At 40.1% G+C, this 21,402-nt stretch overlaps 1 protein-coding gene across 4 annotated transcripts in view; it reads right to left on the reverse strand.

The window, feature by feature from the left end:
* The window catches only part of LOC117414883 (coiled-coil domain-containing protein 136-like), a 45,797-nt gene extending 28,647 nt beyond the window's left edge, over positions 1-17,150 (reverse strand). Inside the window, exons 1-3 of one of the 4 annotated variants that reach the window (XM_034024719.3) lie at positions 16,809-17,150; positions 15,424-15,624; positions 12,497-12,595 (exon numbers count right to left, since the gene is read on the reverse strand). In XM_034024719.3, coding sequence (XP_033880610.2) covers positions 12,497-12,548 — 52 coding nt within the window. In that variant the 5' untranslated portion in view covers positions 12,549-12,595; positions 15,424-15,624; positions 16,809-17,150. Of the gene's footprint in view, positions 1-12,496; positions 12,892-12,964; positions 13,265-15,423; positions 15,625-16,808 lie in introns of those variants that run through there. The other 3 variants (XM_034024721.3, XM_059027268.1, XM_034024723.3) reach the window with 3 other exon arrangements.
* Between the last annotated feature and the right edge of the window lie 4,252 nt (positions 17,151-21,402).

The raw sequence follows: 21,402 nt of genomic DNA on the forward strand, positions 1-21,402 counted from the left end.
GAAATCTGCACCTAGTGACCTGGGTCAGTCTCTCTGAATTATTAACAACTTTGTGTGTTGCGTCTGGTCAAATGGAAATAAATATGGGACAGCAGTAGCTTTTACAAATTAGCACACACAATTATCAAGATTAGTCACTCAGAATATCTGTTATTTTCCAATAGGGTGAGATACAGATTGACCTTTATACTGTAATAATACTAATACCTGTGGAATATTAACTTTTATATTGTATTAGTATTATTACATGTTTTACCATACTTGCTGCAAAAGTAAGATAAATGCAACATAATTCAAAACTTTTTTGATTTTATTTGACATTTAAATTGATAGGAGTGTATAAGTAAATGTTCACTCAAATAAGTACACGTTTAAACAAATAGACATAGATAGAAAAGCACACCTATAATGTTTTTACACCAAATAATTATTATTATTTAATCCCTTTGCTATTGCTCTGTGATATTCAAGAAACATTATTCATACAGAATATTTTAAGTAAAAAATTGAAGGACGTTTTGTGCTGATTCTGCAAAGTTTATCAGTCAAATTCCTAATTCTTACCCATTCTGGTAATGGAGAGCAGATATGAACCTAAACCAGTTCATTTTCATCGTCATTCTTGAAAAAGCCATTAATATTTGATAGGTAGGTAATGAGTTAGTAATGAGGGACTGTAAAAAGAGAAACACAAGGAAATAGCTATACCCAGAGGCCAATGTCAAAAACAATTGCTGTTCCAGTTTACATAGTTTCCAATCCGTGATATTTAAGAAGGTCCATTTAACTTCAGCTGCTCTAGTTCCCTTTGACAAATAAGTAAATTATTATATATACAGTATATGCAGTAACAGTATAGTATATTGTTCCTCGATGTTGTCAGCAGCTTTCAAGGCCTAATGAGTTAGTTTCTGTCCAGTGCTCAGTTAATAGCAATAGAGCCAGATTAAGAAACTGGGCCCCGGGACAACTAATATCTGTGGGCCCCCCCAACCCTCACAATTTCCAACCCTATTAACCAAAATTAAAATAATATGCATGTTAGACTTATTATTTAAAGCTTGATAATTTAATTGGGATATTTCTTATTTAATACATTAGTCAGCATTAATATTATTCAAAATACAGTTGAAGATTGTGTGGGCTTAAATGTCCCTCCTTAATCCTACAACCCTGTACTGGTATCCTTCTCTTAGAATAGCTTCTTTGACTAAAACCAGAAATATGCACTGCAACCAGCAGCTTCTCCAGATATTAGGTTGTTTAACACTTTCTCAGAAATGGTTGGGGGTTGCTTGGCAACCAAGGGTATGAAAAAAAGAAGCCTTGATGTAAGACAGAGCTGTGATTAATGAACTTCTCAAGAGCGATAAAGAGGTGTCCGTTTTCTACCGATTCATACAGTTTTAATCACATGGAACCTAAAATATGTGTAGATTTTTATTTTTATTTAACAGGATATTACACACTATATATGGGACCAAAATAATGTGTTTTACAAATAAATAAATATATGTCTTCAAATTGCACAACTTTAAGAAATGAACCTTATCTACTGAACAGACAAAAAGCCCTTGTTTTCAAACACTGCAGTCAAAATGTATTCCATAAAACTGGATAAAGGGTGGATGTTGCAAAAGTCAGTGCAAAGGTTTGAGTTTTTTTCACCAAGTGCACAGAATATGTAGATTTTGGTCAGAAAGATGGCAAAACTGTTGCTTCAAAATCTCTGCCTATTTACACAAACAAGTGATTGACAATGAAGTAAGAGAAAATTTCTTTCCTGTAGTCAGTGATATAGCAAAGACATAGGGGGTAGGACAGTTTTTTTTCTATACTGCACTCTCTGGAAAAATAAATAAGTGTTTCCTTAAGTTTTTAATACTGTGAAATGTTGTTGACAAAAATAAAAAAGACAAAACAATACACCACTAACACCACTGAGACTTGGTGACTCACAAGATAAAGGCTGCAATAGCTGTCTGTACACTTCCTAATTCTTACTTATTATGGAACTGTGTGTCAGTGGTGCTTGTTGTCCTAGACTCATTTTAAATGAGATGTGATGGCCACTCACAAACAGAATCTGTTTTGATCCATTAATTTTACAGGAGCAAACATTTTTAAATTGAGTGTTTAGTCCCATATAATAACGTACAGTATTAGAGCCGGTTCACGTGCCTTGCATCCTTTTTGTTTTGTGGAAGGACATGGATTATTCAAAGCTCTCCTTATGCTTGCAAAGCAGAAAGTTATTACAAGAACCATAATGCAGTGGTGTTGAGTGCTGCAGTTCAGGATGGAGACTGGTAGAGTTTGACATACCTGCTAGGTGTCAATGTACTGTATTAAATGTTGTGAGTTTATTGACTTGACCTATGGAACATGGACATCAGAGATCAGAGATATTTCTCTGAATAGTCCCAAGGCTCTGAAAAGCAGCTTAATTGCTTGGGAAGGAAGTAGAGTAGTGGAATACCAGAAAGGTAGCTATAACCATCGAGGTAGGCAGAGTGCTGTTTAGTGTGGATCTAGAGCTTGCGCTTCTATTTTGGGACAGTTATTCTGTGAAGTTAGAAGAAAGGAGTGCAGATGATACATGATTTTAAAAGGTCACTGCACCATGGGAGGAGACTAGAAGCAGCCTCGAGGGGCTTTGCCACCATTGATATCAAGCCACCTGGCAGTGTCATGGATGGCTCAATGGGAATCAATTATGGGGAGTAACGATCTCACTTGAGACATCCACCCATGAATAAGAACATACACTTCTGGGCCCATGAATAAGAACAAATAGCTGGTATAAATATATTAGCTTCTATATCTCACACGCCACCAATTTGCAAAATGTATAATTTTCGGTTTTAAGTTATTATGCATGGTTTTAATCAGAAATGGTCAATTATGTCGATCCTAGTGTAATAATTGTGACAGAAGTTTCACGCACTGTGCTGAACTTTTTTGTTTTTTAACAATCCAGAAATTACAGAACAAATGAGGGACATATGGGAAAGGAACATAAGAATAACGAACACAACATACAATAGACATTACCAGGGGTTGATACATTACATTCAGGTTGCATTAATGACATGTTAAGGAGAAGAATAACAAGAAGAAATTGTAAACCTCATTAAACAAGGAGGTATTGGGTTATCAAATCATGTGACTTACATGCTAGTTTAGAATTTACCATTTTTAGAGATTTTACATAAAGTTGTATGTCATGAGTAAAGGCCATGACCATGTTAACAAAATAATAAGATTTACAATAAATAAAATGTCACTGTTACAGGTTGTATTAAAATACCATATAATGCCATCATACATCAAATTTGGTAGTTCTGAAGTTTTTATAGACAGGCAAATATGAATTCCATTCCAAAACTGTTTAGTATGAGGAATAAAATAAGTGTTCTAAAGATTCAGTATTAGATAGACAAAATACACAAGGTTTATTTTCAAAACTAAATCTTTTTAAAAAAAAATGAATTTAGTAGTCGCCAATTATTGTTTTATTATTTTCTCCCAATTTAGAATATCCAATTATTATTTAGACTCAGCTCACCGCTACCACCCCTACGCTGTCCTCCGAAGCGTGTGCTGTCAGCTGACCGCTTCTTTTCACACTGCAGACTCACCATGCAGCCACCTCAGAGCTACAGCATCAGAGGACAGTGCAGCTCTGGGCAGCTTACAGGCAAGCCCGCAGGCGCCAGGCCAGACTACAGGGGTCGCTGGTGCACAGTGAGCCGAGGACACGGTGCTCAGCCATTTGTGTGCCAACCCCTGGGAACTCCCATCCACGGTCAGCCGCGGCATAGCCTGGACTCGAAACAACAACATCCAGGGTATAGGGCGCATCCTGCACTCCACGCGGAGTGCCTTTACCGGATGTGCTACTCGGAAGCCCCTTTCAAAACTAAATGTTTTATGAAGAAATTCACTGGATAGATATATAGAGCTAATGGTTTTAAATATGGCCATAATTAGAGCATCACTAAGTCATTTGTTATTACATTTCTTATTTAGAAAGCGTAATCCATTACGCACTGTGCTGAAATTTTGACAATCAGATTCACACGTGGGAATTCAAAAAGGGGCGCATTGGTGTGTAAATGAAGCATTCGAGATGTCTATTTGAGTGTATTCTCCTAGTGGAATTTAAAACGGAAACAGGAGAATCTTTGTTAGAATAACCTCGAATAACCAAATTCCCCTTCTTGAGAATTGCTAATAGGAGAATACATTTGACAATTGCATAAATTCTCCTCGAATGTCCCTCTCGAACTTTTGAGAATAGAGACCCATATGTTAATTGTTAGCTAGTTTAAAAAATGTGATATTTCTATATATAGGGCCCTATGAAATCCGCATTAACAAGAACACGGACGCACTCACTTAATCGATAGCGGAATCTAATGCTGTACAGGATTTTTTTTTATTTGGCAGTAGAGCTTAATCTAGAATTTAAATATTTGAAGGGAAAATTTGAAACTTTTGAAATGTGTACGTATTTTGTACAGTACTGGGCAGGCAGTCGTAGCTACCGTGCTGCAGGGAAGGCATTAACTACTTTGCTGGTTGTTGGTTAGAGACGCAGAGACCATAGATAGTCTATATACAAAGATACTCAACTCCCCCTTTAGTTCTGTCACTCAGTGTCACAAAGACGGCCAGAGTGGGTGGCGTCAGACCAGACAGGAATACACAGACAGAGACGGTGGTGATGATGAGCTGAGTGCAAGAAATGTGCGTCTATATATACTATTGTGCTGGGATTCAATTACTAATTAATTATTCACTTGAATCCCAGCACGTGAATTAATTCTGTGCAACCCCGTGCTCACATATTACATTTAACCAGCACGTGAAGTGATTTGTGCTCTCCTACAAAATCTACACTTTTTAAATACACGTGAAACACAGACCCGTTTATATCCCGTGTACCAATGTATACACCGACATTAACACACGCAACATCCAACATACAACACAGATCACACAAATGCACACAGGGGTGGGGCACTTTGCCACATATACCCCCCCTTGTGCGCAGCACACATGGCCTCAACGGCCACCTCCCCCCTTAAAAACCCAGCAGTCCAGAACAAAGTCTCGGGCTGGGAAGGGAGGCTTCAGTGGGCCCTTGGCTGGCAATGCTGTCAGCACCCCTGCCGGTAGTGGCACGGCTGACAGCCTGTTGGTCCCGTCCTGCAGCGAAAAAGCTGCGGGGGCAGGTGGTCCCCCGACCTCCCCCTTCTTCGTAGCCGGCAGCTCCCTCCTGTGGGGCTCCGGCCACAAGAACTCCTGCAGCGAAACTGCTGCTGGGGAAAGTGGTCTCCAGACCTCCTCCCCCTTCTTCGTGGCCGGCAGCTCCCCTTTCTGGGGCTCCGGCCACCGTACTCCCTGCGGAGGTACGGGCAGCAGAGGCAGCTCCTGCTCCTCTGCTCCGGGCGGTGGTGGAGGCAGAGGCAGCTCCAGCTCCTCTGCTCCTGGCGGTGGTGGAGGCAGAGGCAGCTCCAGCTCCTCTGCTCCTTGCGGTGGTGGTGGCGGAGGCAGAGGCAGCTCCTGCTCCTCTGCTCCTTGCGGTGGTGGTGGCGGAGGCAGAGGCAGCTCCTGCTCCTCTGCTCCTGGAGGTGGTGGAGGCAGAGGCATCTCCTGCTCCTCTGCTCCTTGCGGTGGTGGTGGCGGAGGCAGAGGCAGCTCCTGCTCCTCTGCTCCTGGAGGTGGTGGAGGCAGAGGCAGCTCCTGCTGGTGGCTTGGGTCCCAGGGCTGTGGAAGCCCCGACTTGCCTCCCTTTGGGCTGTGGACGCACCGACTCCTCCCTTTTGGGCTGTGGACGCCCCGACTCCTCCCTGTTGGGCTGTGGACGCCCCGACTCCTCCCTGTTGGGCTGTGGACGCCCCGACTCCTCCCTGTTGGGCTGTGGACGCCCCGACTCCTCCCTGTTGGGCTGTGGACGCCCCGACTCCTCCCTGTTGGGCTGTGGACGCCCCGACTCCTCCCTGTTGGGCTGTGGACGTTCGAGCTCCCCCCACTCAGGCGTAGGACGTTCGGGCGCCTCCCACTCAGGCGTAGGACGTTCGGGCTCCTCCCACTCAGGCGTAGGACGTTCGGGCTCCTCCCACTTAGGCGTAGGACGTTCGGGCTCCTCCCACTCAGGCGTAGGACATTCGGGCTCCTCCCACTCAGGCGTAGGACATTCGGGCTCCTTCCGCTTGGGCTCCTCCCATTTGGGCTGTGGATGCTCAGGCTCCTCCCATTTGGGCTGTGGAGGCAAAACCAGCAGGCATTCACCCTCTGCTGGTGGAGATGGGGACAGCAGGTACTCACCCTCTGCTGGTGGAGATGGGGACAGCAGGTACTCACCCTCTGCTGGTGGAGATGGGGACAGCAGGTACTCCTCTGCTGGTGGTCCTGCTACCTGGGCTGCTGTTCCATTTATGGTTGCCTCCAGGTAGTTGAGGACAAACTCCACACCCTCCTCCAAGGTGTTTGGGGTGTGTTCCTGCTGATATGCCTCCCATCTCTCACTGTCCATCATCCACAGGACCCGGACGACTATGGGCAGAGACTGGGCCTCCAGCCCAGCATTCTCCAGGAACCAGCCCCGCAGTTTGATGGCGTCTTCTGCCATTGATTTTTTTTTTGTTTTGTTTTTTTCCCCCAAAACAATATTTGTAATTTTTTTTTTTTTTTTTTTTTTTTTTTTTTTAATCCAGACCCCTCCTGGTCTGACGCTTGGAGGCGCGGCTATCCCACTTCTGACACCACGTGTCACAAAGACGGCCAGAGTGGGTGGCGTCAGACCAGACAGGAATACACAGACAGAGACGGTGGTGATGATGAGCTGAGTGCAAGAAATGTGCGTCTATATATACTATTGTGCTGGGATTCAATTACTAATTAATTATTCACTTGAATCCCAGCACGTGAATTAATTCTGTGCAACCCCGTGCTCACATATTACATTTAACCAGCACGTGAAGTGATTTGTGCTCTCCTCGTGCCTAAATACAAATCTACACTTTTTAAATACACGTGAAACACAGACCCGTTTATATCCCGTGTACCAATCTATACACCGACATTAACACACGCAACATCCAACATACAACACAGATCACACAAATGCACACAGGGGCGGGGCACTTTGCCACACTCAGCTTAAAGGAATATCCCCTAGAAAGTGTCCTGAGGGCATGAGATGATTCGAGGGCATTTGCCATTTACTCCCACCTTTCACTTCCAGAGCTCGCAACTCTACAAAATCAAGCCACCCTGTCCCTAACCCAACCCCAACCCTAACCTTAAGCAACCCCTGCCCTAAAACCTAACCTCAGACCCAATACCTAACCCTAAACCTAACCATTAAGAATCATCTGATGCCCTCAGGACACTTTCTAGGGGATATTCCTGTGTGCTGTGTTCTGTCACACTGCGCGCAAAGGAACTTGGGAGAATTTGTTTCTATTGAGTCAATGGAGCAGTGTACAATTTTGCAGAAAATGCATCAAACTTTTGAAGTAAATTTCACTTTTGCCCAAGGTCTCTTGAACAAAACGGCAACATTGCCAAATTATGACAGCATGTAATTATTATGAAAAACGCTATTTTGTGAGCACACAAAGAGTAAACGCTTCTCTTCCCAGAAAGTTTGACCTCTGGAGTTGCTGATTCCCCAAACATTATTTTCCTAGTCCTACTCCATTGTGATTCTGCTTTGTACCCTTCAGTATCTGTAAGCGTTTCGTAGGTTTGAAAGTCATTCCTGACCTGGTCGACGAAGTCAGTAAGTGAGTTGTACAGAATGAAAACCGAACACAGATCTGTTTGCACTTGCTGAAGAGACATCCCACACTACAGTCATAACTGCAGTGTCCAGAATGACCTTTGCAGCCCTTTACTAGTATGCATCGTGTTGAGCGGCTTTTGGGTTTCCATTACAAACAGATATTTCAGTCAAAGCATCCTGAATGACTCTGTAGCCAAATCGTAAAGCCTTTGTTGCATCAGCTCTTGCAGAACATCTAGGTGCAGAAAGACTTTTCAGTGTGAGACCTTTATTACATTTTACAAGGTGAGATGTGAGCACTGCCCAATGACGCGTTGAAGTGTAAAATAAGTTGTACAGACTTTGAATAAAGCTGAAAAATGAAACAGCATTCAAAGAGCATTCTGCAGCACATGAACCAACCAAATTTAGTGACTATGTTGAACACGGAACATCAGGAAGAAGGTTTTGATCTCTAATCCTTACCTGAAGCCCAGAATATTTACCAGACATGTTGCAAGCATTGTCATAGCTCTGACGACGACAGTCACCGATATCAGTACCAAATTCTTGTAGCAATGATGTAATGGTTCTCACCAGATGTTCAGCACTATGGCCACGAATGGGTATGAATTAAAAAAAACACCCAATAAGGTCGCAATTCTGTTGCACATACCTGATTATCAAGGTAAGCTGGAGGATGTGAGCTAGGTCGGGAGTAGAATCCACAATAATACAATAGTACTTGCAATTTTTTTATTTCGCTGACAATTCAACTCAGAACTTTATCAGACATCAGCTGAATGAATTTGTCACAAGTAATTAGGCATGCCTTTGCCAGCACTTGCATATTTTGTTAGATGCTTCAATAGAAGCAGATCAAAGCGACTGAAAAGTTCCGTTTTGCAGTGATGAATTAATTTTGTTTTCACCATGGAAAGGCAGGCTCCATTTAGCTAGAAACTGTATTATAGCAACAATATGTTTTAAAATATCTAGCTAGTATGTCCGCTCCGCATTGAACTGGTTAACTAAATGACAATCGATACGTGCCTTAGTATCGCTGCGTGAGGTGAGACCAACCACTGCACTGCAATGGTCGCTTGAGTTTTCATGTTCCTACAAGCGATTGGTACAATTTTTCCATTCATTGAATCCTGAAGTAAAGGACAACTCTTTAGTAGAAAACAATTTGCAGACATAGCAGTAGACAAGTCCTGCAGAAAGAGAGCATACTAACCGTTCTCTCGATAGTACTTCACTATTTTGTTTTCTTCGATAAAAATGTTCCTCAGTCAGGCACTGGTTTTTAGTTCCATACCTGCGCAATGATGCAGAGACATCGCCAATGTTTCGGCATGGCTCGTTTAACGAAAAACAGTGACCCAGTTTTTCATCGATTAATGTCCACTCAGCAGGATCACAAGAATAGGTTGCTGTAGGGGGTCTAGAGTGGCGCATCCAGTAAAAGCACTCGCTGGAGTGCAGGATGCGCTCTATAGCCTGGACATCGCCGGTTCGAGTCCAGGCTATTCCACAGCCGACCGTGGACGGGAGCTCCCAGGGGACGGTGCTCAATTGGCCGAGCGTCGTCCGGGGGGAGGGAGGGTTAGGTCGGCCAGGGTGTCCTCGGCTCACCGCGCACCAGCGACCCCTGTAGTCTGGCCGGGCGCCTGCGGGCTTGCCTGTAAGCTGCCCAGAGCTGCGTTGTCCTCCGATGCTGTAGCTCTGAGGCGGCTGCACGGTGAGTCTGCAGAGTGTAAAGAAGTGGGCGGCTGATGGCACATGCTTCGGAGGACAGCGTGTGTTCATCTTCGCCCCTCCCGAGTCAGCGCAGGGGTGGTAGCGGTGAGCTGAGCCTAAAAATAATTGGGCATTTCAAATTAGGGAGAAAACAATAAAAACTAATTGGCAACGACTAAATTTATAGAAAAAAAAAAAAAAAGAATAGGTTGCTGTGGCTCTGTTTGCACTGTAAGGTTGTGTTGCAGCCTCATCAGTGGTTTCAACTAGTTGGTTGCATGCAACCAATAGTTCAGCTGGTAGAGAATCCTCTACTGCCAAGGTCAGGGATAGGTTTTTCGGTGGTTCTGGGCTTTCAGAGAAGGATGACGGTGCCGAATGTTCTATTTGTAAGAATCTTTCTAATGCACCGCTTTGCGGCTTGCATTTTTTTTCCTCCCGTTTCTTATGTTTACGCTTTGCAGCTCCCAAAAGAGACATAGTTGGTTTACTGTATTCAAGCAAACTCAAACTGACTGACTTGGAATTTACTTGTGTCGCCGCACGAGAAGTGAGTGCGACAATAATAAGTTCAGTGTCAGTCAGTTTGATTTTGTGTGAACACAACACAAGGGAGATACACTGCCTTAGTTGAAATGTCAGTGAGTGAAGTTCTTACAGTTTGCACGCTGTAGTTTGCCTATGCCCTGCCTAATAACACCTATGAAATCACAATTGGACCATGTATTAAAACATGCCAAATTTCAGCAGCAACAAATAACACTATAGCAATCTCACTTGACATGGCTTATGTGCACCTAATAATGACATCACTTTCGGACATGCCAAATTTCTATAGCAATATATAACTATAGCAACTATATATAACTATAGTAACAACTGTGAGAGAGTTTGTGTGAAAGTTTGTCTCCCGGAAACTGGACAAATTGGACATACATCATTGGAGCTCCAACAATATCCTCTTCCAAATTGAAATTCTGCTAATATTTTTTTTTTGTTTGTTTTCTAGTTGTGTTACATGGTGGAGCAAAATCTCATGTAAACTACTGATACATTACCAATAACAACAAATTAATTGAACTTTTTTTTTTTTTCCAAATCCTTTGGGGTGTGTTATACCACAACATAATACAGTACAATGGAAGAGTTAATATTACATTTGGACCCAAATGATAACTACTGTATCTGTTTTCTCTGTCATGGCTACAGAAAAAAAAGGCATCTTAGGTGCACTTATGTGCATTTGGAGAATGAACATGCACAGTTGTTTACTGTGTAAATGATGTCCAATGTGCATCAACAGTCTTTTCCCCCAACATTATACTGCACACCTTGCTGCTGCACACGGCTCAGCTCCTGAAAACAGCATAGTGGATTGCAGTGTGGGAGGGCATGAATTATTCAAAGCCTCTTCCTTACACGGCTTTGAAGCAGTAAGTAAATAAATAAGAGCCATATTGTAGTAGATATTGTGTAATAAAGTGGATGCTTATTCTAATCTAAAAGTAAAAGCAACAATGCGTCATTTAAATGTTTAAAATGAGATGTGTTTTTGAAACTGAGCAACCTAACTCCTGTGTTTGAACCATCATCACTGTCACTATGGTGACCACCACCTCCACCCTCCCAACACACACACACTCCGATGTGGGCTACACAGACGTCTCCTTTGCTGCAGAGCCCACCTTTAATAAAAGAAGATGCTCATCAGTGGTGACTACTGAAGGGACTAGCTTTTATAACACAGTACAATTAGCTGGGAAAATTGATTATTCCCTGATAATATAACTTGATTAACACAGTGCCTCATTGTTAACTGTTAATAAGGTATACACAGTATAATTATGAGATACCACATAGTCATTTTAAATTGCTGATGTGAATCTATTTCCCTACAAACTACCCATAAGAGCATCACAATTAAATACTTGATTAACTTTACAACTAAACCGCTGACCATATAAATATGTAAAAGGGACCATGTTTTTGAAATATATGAATACTACAAGAAATATAATACCAAAAGCATAAATAAATGAACAGGACACAAGACACACAGGAAGTGTCACCTAAGTTAGCTATCATTAAATTTTAATGACATGGTAAGTAATTCAACACATCTGAGAAGTGGCTATCTTTACTTGCAACTAGTTTAGCAGTACTGTCAACTTTCATAAAAAAAAGAAAACTCACAGAGACATGCTATTAGCTAAGTAGGTCAGGGTAATTTTTTTTTTAAAAAAGAAAATCTCCTGAAATAGAGCTCATGGTATAACAGTATTATGCATTAAAGCAACCAGGTACAGAATATAATATATAAGATGGAATATAACCATTTATTTAGTCAATTAATTTCCCAGAATATGTGCATTGCTGAAATGTTATTAAAATATATTTAGTAACTCTTTATGATAAGCAGACAATAATTATCAGTAATTATAATCTTTTAATTTTCTATTCCTTCTTTATTACTCCAACCTTAAATTATACCATTAATTAACATAAACAGACACCCAACATACATCAGAAAGAAAGTGAGTCTGTTAACTTCACTAAGCTGGCAGTGCCCTTTGCATTATTGGTACATGGATTTAAACTTGTATTTCTCTGTTCCAACATCCAACCTAAATAATGTCATAATATTAATACTGTTATGAAAACAAATACGACAATGCAATGTTGCTAACTAAGTTACTAGCCTTTTACATACAAATCAGAAGTACTACGTACATTGCAGCATTATGATATTTTTAGCATAAATCCCAAACCCCAATGCTAGAAAATACAGTACATATTCTATTTAAATTTGATGGCATGTCTACAAAGTAGTAGACCCCCAAAAAACATCCCTGAATGAGCAATACACCCCACCCCCCAGTACAGCTCAGACAGACAGATTAAACTAATCCTCCTTGCACTGTTAATTTAATGTCTGTTAGGCAGAAACAAGCAGCAAGGTCACTGCTGTACACTGACCTGCAGGGTCCCCGACCTCTTCCATCACCGGAGGTAGCCGAGTTCCATCCATCGCTGTTGTTGCTGGCTGAAGACAGTAAGACGAGATGATGCCCTGGTCTTGAGAGAGCGAGAGGAATGGAAATGAGGCACAGCAAATCAGGAGAGCATTCAAGAAATTAGGAAACCAAAGACAAGGCCTTGAATAACTCCTCAATATCCACAAAAGCAAGGCTCTGCTTCTAAAATTATAGCTACTATGAGCAAAGAGGTGGTAGAACTGGAGGTAAAAGGAAAGCTATCTTTCTAAACCCAGCTCCTCTTAGCTGTATTATCTCTCTCTCTCTCTCTCTCTCTCTCTCTCTCTCTCTCTCTCTCTCTCTCTCTCTCTCTCTCTCTCTCCCTCTCTCTCTCTCTCTCTCCCTCTCTCTCTCTCTCTCACATAGACATACGCACACACTGCTCCTGTGCCAAGCTAGTCTTATTTACCCTTAATAAGATCCAGGCCTTTAAGCTCAGGAGAATTCAATTAATTTTCCTGCACCTAATTGTTCATCTCCATTCTCCTCAAATGTGTTTTTTTCTGCACCTTCCTTGGCATTTGTGATTTAACTGTAATTAGCACAAGCTCTGGCGCTTAATGGTATTGTGCGTTTCTATGTCATGCTCGTCTCTCTCTCTCTCTCTCTCTCTCTCTCTCTCTCTCTCTCTCTCTCTCTCTCTCTCTGTGCACAGCTGGTCTTTAACTATTTGAGGGCTATCTCTCATGTGCTTAGCCAACCAGCTGGGCACACTTTGCTACCAGTCTGAAATATGTCAGACGTAACCACAGTCATTAATATACGAGTGATGTGTCATGGCAGAAATTAACCCCTTGCCTTCCTGCACCCAGCTGCACAAAAAGTAATAAAACACTGCTGTCTTTCAAAAGAGCTGGAATCAAATAAATGCAGTATCTGCTGGTATACTGTATGTGAGATGTGGTAGAGGTTCTATGCAGAATTTACAGGCACATGCGGCATTTTGAACCCACAAGTAAATAGCCCCAGACACAGGTAAGGGAATCCGTTTGCTGAACAGCACCAACACATCTAATGTTCCACGAGTGGAAAACAACAAAGAATATGATGTTTCACAGCTGAATGTAAAGTGCAGCCATCTTAGCAATGCATGACCAGATAACTAAGGAGCAGCCCCATCTAACCTATCTAGAATCACAGATTTCAGAACTGCTTTGCTTATCTCCTAATAAATCTGGATTGATTTTTCTCCTGAAGACAACAGACAGAATATTAACACTAATTTCACCTTGACTGGCCCAGCTGAACTGCTACCCAAAGTGCAGGCAACTCATTCATCCTGAGGTTTTTTTTTTTTTTTTTTTTTTAATTTGTATAAAGCTTGTGTGGAAAGAATTAAATTCCTCTTAAATACAAGGCTCCTGTTATTCTGAAACAAGTGCAATGACAAACACATATTATACAGCATCAGACTTGTATCTTTAATGTGTTTAACAGGAAAATAAACTTCTGTACCAGAACCTCACCCTTTCCATATTTAGTACCAGAGATTTTAGAAATAGTATCTCCGAGTAGCACACATTATTAGTCTGTGACTGTCAGCATGTGTTACCTCGAGTTACACCACAGAATATATGGTTTTTTGAATAAAGTGCTCTTATCCTTCGTTATTTTAAAGGTTTTAATCTCAGTACATGTGTTTTTTTTTCTGTTCTCAGTGTGTTCATCAGACAGCCTAGAAGGTGTTTTTCAGAAGTCTCTCATACAATGCACACTGGGAGCTGGTGCTGTCACAATGTGTTTGTATGAAATGGGAGATATTACTCAGAGATTAACCAAAGACCTCAGAACCTTCCAGAAACCTCCATAATGAAGCTGTCAGTCACACTTATTCCCTTTAGCCCAGCAAATACAGAGAGAGGCTTGGCTGATACATAAAGGGCAGATTTGTGCATTCAATAACATCTAGAGGTGTAGTTACTGACCACATATTTCTATATCAAACATAATAACATCATCTGTTTGTGTTACTATTTGAGGTGAAATAGTGTAGAACACAAATTAGAATATAAAACATTATTATAATAACATTATTATAATATTGTATCTATAATTCAATGTGGGTAAACAGCAGACACAAATTATTATACATATATATATATATATATATATATATATATATATATATATATATATATATATATATATATTGAAAAAATTGGAAGACACGATTGACCATGACACATGAGCCCCAATGTAAATATACTATGAAGGGTTCAAATTAGTCCCAGCTGGCCCAAGCTCAAACTGACTTTCCAAGTTGAGCCTTTTTCAAGTATAAACAAAGCTATGAAAACTGAGTGTGTTCCTTACTTCAGTGAAATATTATCCAAATAAGAGTAACAGAAATAAATAGTGACATGCAATGCAGAAATGAAGTTCAAACACACTTTTTCCTTTGAGTCCAGTGGATAGATTAGTGACATGTCCTTTAGTATTCTTTAAATAGAGCTGCTGTAGTAGTAGAAAACAGACTGCACTTTTAAACAGTTAAACTCAATGGTCATGGTTCTTTGTTTGATGTTCCATGACTCTCGGTTTAAAACACTAGCCAGATACAATGACAATAACTGGGAGAGTTTCTATTTAGGTGCCAATTCCAATATTTTCATAGCAAAAGAGCAAGGTAAAATGATTAAACATAGTCCTGTATTTTACATGTTATATAAAGAAATGAAAGAATGACCCCAAATAGTTAATACAGTTCTGCCAAAACTCACAGTATAAATTGCTGCTCAGAGTGTAGGTCACAGCTGCAAAATGGAGAAACAGATACTAAAAAAAAGGTATCTTGCTTCCAAAAATTACAATTCATTCCCTGACAAATGAAACAGGACAGGGTTAGCAACATTGGCACTTTCTCCTTACCTACACTACAGCACTGCAAAAGACCCAGTGAGCTCAAAGATGACACCCCAAGGTTGGCTTTGTCCTCCGGGGGCTGATAGCTCACAGAGCTCCTGGGTGTAAAGAGGTCATTGACTTGGTCATGGGATTGGAGGGTACCTGCTGACCGTCCGTTCTCCCGAGATGTTGTGGGGGTTGCTGCCGTGAGGGAATTTAACTAGACTTTTTAAATTTGGGAGAAAAACAGGAGAACAAAAATTGGGCACACATAATTTAAATCTTAAAAAAAGAGAGATTTTGGTAATTTGGTAAGATTCTAACAGACCATGGGATTGCAGTGTTACTTGTACATCTTGCTGGAGTTTTCTTATTGGAAAAAAATCAAGGACTGAATGACCTTGCAGTTCAGTCAATGTTGCCCTAATCAGATATATGTTATCTCCAGCATTCAAACAATAATATTCTGACAAATACAGTATGGATAGAATTTTAAAGATTGTATACATTAATTGATGAATTTTCTGTATTATATTAGCAGACACCCTTATCCAGGGCGACTTACAATTGTTACAAGATATCACATTATTTTTGTATACAATTACATTATTATTATTATTTTACACATTATTGTTACACACAATTACCCATTTATACAGTTGGGTTTTTACTGGAGCACTCTAGGTAGAGTACCTTGCTCAAGGGTACAGCAGTAGTGTCCCCCACCTGGGATAGAACCCACAACCCTCCGGTCATGAGTCCAGAGCCCTAACCACTACTCCACACTGCTATATATATAAACAATACATGTTTTTACTGCTCATCACTAACTAGAAGATGTACTGTATTTCCCTGTAGGTTTTATAAAAATAGTTAAATATTAAAGAGTAGATTCATAATTTATGTAGATATAAAACAGTATCGCAATTACTTACATAATGTTAAGCATATCAATGTGTATGGAAATTCTGTCAACAACAGTAAATAAGGCCATTCAGTTTCAATGCAGTTTTCGTCATGACCAGGCAGGATAACTGTCTTTTCTGACACTTCATTTAAAATATGAATTTTAAACTGAATCCTGTACTACAGCATCTACATACATGTTATAGAGACACACTGTAAAGATACAGATATGTAACTAGTTTCAGGAACCTTTTCCTATCTTATGGTGGTTGCTGTATTCTGTAGCATCCACTGGCACATACTCCAAGGTGGAAATAGTATTCTGCATTAACTTTCAATGAGGTAATAGTAGCCTGCAGTTGCTGTGAACTTTCATAGAACAGGCATCAAACCCTTCTGGGACAACATTTGTGATGTGTTTTCACTATGTATGATTTACTGCAGTGAATTTCATAGTAAATGTGTGTATGTACTGCTTGAGGACGAAGGCTTGTTAGAGTTACCTTATATAGTGTATTATCTTCATCTCTTCCAGCCCAAGGAATCTATTCATCTTCATAGAACGACTTCTGCAACAAATCAATACTAGGGGGATGCTTAGCCTTTTAAATGATTTAGCAAGCTGTCATTCTCACACTAAATTGGTATTTATACTGATGTATAAAGTGCAAAATATTGACAAAAGCATGCACGCAGACAAGACACAGCATACTCAGATATGCTCACATACACACATTTACATTATGTTCCTCTGAGGGGTGGTTACATAAAAAATAAAAAAAACATGCTATAAAGGAAAATGCTACTTTACTTATGGTACTCAAATTTTTATTCTATTCATTTTCAATGTGTTCCGTCATACACTGTTGTCCTACATTATTGAATCAGTATGGTATTCCAGCCAGAGGAGTTGCAATCAAACAGATCTTTATCAAGACTTTGGATTGTATATACTATATATACTGTATACTGTATACTATATATATATATATATATATATATATATATATATATATATATATATATATATATTAACCAGAAAACACTGTGTGATGGAACAATGCACCCTGCCCCCATGTAGATGGCCAACCCAGTGGATCGATCAAGCATTGATAGGTTAGTTAAAGGGCTTTACTTCAATCAGCTGCTTTCTTAGGACTCAAATACAATATACAACATTGTCCCATAACCTCGTGATCAACTGAATATGTCTAACTTTATGTAACAGAGATGCAACTATTTAGTAATGTTTTGGAGTGTATGGATTGGTTGACTTAGTCGATATATAACACTAAATAGATAGATAAAAACCTTGGTTAGAAATAAATTACCATGGTTACCATAGCATTCCTCCTGAAAAGATTGTTGTCACCAGCAGCATGACCAATGAGAATACTCAACCTTGCAATATAACTACTAAAACTGTCAAACAGCACAGCATAGATGCAATGACACCTGGTGGAGAGATAAAATATGAGTTAAAGCATTAGAAATCACTGCTTCACTCCCACGGCCTCCCACATCTCTTGCTCTCATAGACCTTTCTATATATTTACTGCCAGGAGTAGGATTAAAATCACGATTAACCACGAGTCAGACTGCACACTGAAGAGATCCTTGCTTTTTAGCAGATCTGGATGTAGTTATAACTATAAAATATATTGCATTCTACATGGACATTTAATGGATCAGTTTATATCAGACAGTTTGATGGCTGTTTTATTGTAATTGGAATCCTGCATGTCAAAGTGATGTATTGTAATTGATGCATATACTGGCACACTTTGTATTTGCATACCTGTACTGCACTGTGCGATCAGATACAGTGTGGTGAGCCCTACTTTCTCACCTCAATGAATACCTTCAGGCTGACAAGGTCAATCTCAGTGGGGATGCAGCTCTAAGTTAGTTCCAGCAATTGGCATTTTCCTATTGGTGTTCTAACAATGTGCCTACATAAAGTAATACAAACAGGACAATGCTGTAGATGTATTACTTAATTATGCAGCTTTCGTTATTTTTGTATGAGCAGTGCAGGCAAGCATCTTGCACTGTGGAAATAGCTGGGACAATATTTCTCAACTTCTCAAAGATACCTGACCTGCTATTAACAAAGCTCAGATATGTGGTTTCACAATTTACAACCTCAATTGGTTTAACAACTAATTCACAAATGAGGTACAGTCTGTGATTCAGTATTGCAAATTAAGTTACTTGATTATAAGGAGAGGCTCAGTACTCCCACACAGGTGCAGTAATGTCCATCTGTAAGCAGATGATAGTCTGACACAGTCATCAAAGTTTCAGGCTGATTTTAAAGGCTTAATAAGTAACCAACACATTTAATCTAGTGAAGCCATTTCACCTTCCTGGAATTCTTCATAAATAATCTATCAATAGTAAATCTATCTATCTTAAAACTTAAGCACGGAAGAAAGTGCTTTCTGTTCTTCCTTTTGGGAGTTTTAATATTAAAAATGATATTTCAGGATACAGCCAATACCCCTTTCCCTGAAATTTGCAGTGATGTGATGGATGAAGTACAGAGTATACGATGCACAAATGCTGTAAGTAACCAGAATCGATTTAAGTGCAGTAGGAATGTGAGCCAAATCTGTGTTTTACTCCACAGTGACCACTATTGGAAGAGAAAGGGTGCAGCTGGGTTGCTCCAATGGAAGGTGGTATCCAGCCTTTTTATGCAGTCAGTAGTTTTCATGATATTTTTCCGATTAAACAAAATGTCTGAAAAAATACAATACAATACAATACAATATCATGGAAATGCTGTCTGGCCCAAAAATACCTGAGAAACAGGACAGAATATACCTTGGGAAGTAAAGGGCACTGAACTGTTTTTAGGAAGGTTAAAGTTAAGACACATTCTTTTTGATAAAAGATAAACGCAAGTTTTTAAGGGAAGAAAAGAAGATGCTTTAGCCAGGAACAATCTGTCAATCTGTCTTCCATCACAACACTGTCTGCATAAATAATAATTATTAAAAAATAAATGGAATAAGTGGAACTTATACAAAATGATTCATTTCATTGTATTATATATATATATATATATATATATATATATATATATATATATATATATATATATATATATATATATACCGATAGCAGAAAAACTTGATTCTAGCTAAAAAAGACCTCATCACCAAAAGATGTAATGTAAAATCTTCCTACACTACAAGCAAAACAAAGGGGGCAACATGTATCAATACTGACATATAATCGCAATAATACCCTCCACAATAATGTGGAGGGTATCGCTGCTTAATATTAAACTTGTCTATGATTCAACTAGTTAATAACATGCATGTTATAAAACCATTACCAATTAAAGGACATAAAAAAGTATTAATAAGAGCTGATGGAGGGGTACCTGATCGAGAGCTGCCGACTGACCGCCTGCCTCAAGGCTGAAGACAATGCAGTAAAGAGCATTCACACTCTCAGTGGACAACAGCAGAGAGTGAGTGAAGTAATACTCCATCTGCCCGGCAAAATCCCAAATCACAACCTTCCCAGCTGCAAGCAGTTTTCACAAAAAAACACAACCATCTGGTTACTGTGCTAATATACCAGAAATGCATCATTTTAAGTTATTAATCATGTACTGCTTTTTATTATTGTACTTGTGTTTTTGTTTCCATTCATGTATCTGTATTTTCATGTATTTCAGATTATATCTTTGAGCCTTCCAGCTTCATAAGAAAAAGAAAAATGTCTTTGTACCACATGTTACATGTCACATTTAGCAACAGAACTGCAGGGTTTTATTTTCTTTCAATCATACAATTTGTTTGGTTTTTTTTAACATTCATTTATTTATATAGAAGACTTACCCATTGAGACCGAGGACTCGTTTGTATATACAAAAGCTTTCAGACATACAAGTACAGTACAAGACAAGGAAGGGGTCACAACCAAAACAGTCATACACATACACAACTTTGGTTCTTGGCCTCCCATTAGGTGAGTGACCTGGGTCAGAGGCAGTTATTTGTTCTGCATGATGATGTGATGTTAACATTAGATCAGAGATCACACCTGTTGTTTATCTTGGGCCCTGTGAACGGGACAGAAAGAATCTGAACTGCAAATCTACCTCCCGACCAGGAAGGGCGCTAGGTAAGATTGGTGGTACGCCTTCACAGGGATGGGCCAACTCGATGGTAGGATGGAACCAGAAGTCAGCCATCTTGGGGGAAGGGCGTAGCTGTAAGACTGCGGAACGACTCTATTGTGATCAGCTGAGTGCGGTGATTGGATAGTGTGGTGCCGCACTGATCACAGGGAGGAGTATAGAAATACAAAGGGTACGCAGCTACATGAGTACCGTCCCTTACGTAACCCAGCCAGAGCACTGTTTTGTTTTGTATTTTGGCAGACAGAGACTATGGGAGCTGAAGCTACTGAGCCAGCACAACCACCTGGAGCACCTGTACTGCCACCTCAGCACAACTGGATACAGCACCACCGAGCACGAACCCATTCACCCTGGACACTGTATTTATTTGCTTTGTTTGTTTATTGATTTGAACTTCAAGTACGTGATTCCAGTCCCCGTTACCATTGATGGTAGAGGGGAGCAATTATTAAAAATAAACAGGGGTTCTTTTGTAAACCCTCTGTTTTGGGCATTCCATTATTCCCACACCACTCACATCCTGACAGTCGCCTTGGAAGATACAAACCTTTACTGATGTCCTGCTACATATCTGGGGCTACGAGTCGATTGAATAACACAGAGTAATGCTTCCTCTCAACTTCATGTTAGAATTACTCAAGCAGAATTCACCGAGCTGACTTTTCAACCCCATCAGCAGGTATTCTACAACATTCTACTGGTGTGTGGTCTTCCACTAAATTAAACACATGAAGAGCAGTTGGTTGACAACACTAACGGAACACAATGAAGCTACTTTCCAAGCTTATAACTATCATTTAATAATGAAACACATAGGCAGGTACAATGTCAATCTTGAGAATAAATATATGCTGGATATGAAGTCCAAAAATAAAAGCTTTAAAATTAAATATTATACTGGGCTACAGGGCAGTGCAGAATCAAAATATTAAAAG

The sequence above is a fragment of the Acipenser ruthenus genome, chromosome 7 (assembly GCF_902713425.1).
Source record: "Acipenser ruthenus chromosome 7, fAciRut3.2 maternal haplotype, whole genome shotgun sequence".
NCBI lineage: Eukaryota > Metazoa > Chordata > Actinopteri > Acipenseriformes > Acipenseridae > Acipenser > Acipenser ruthenus.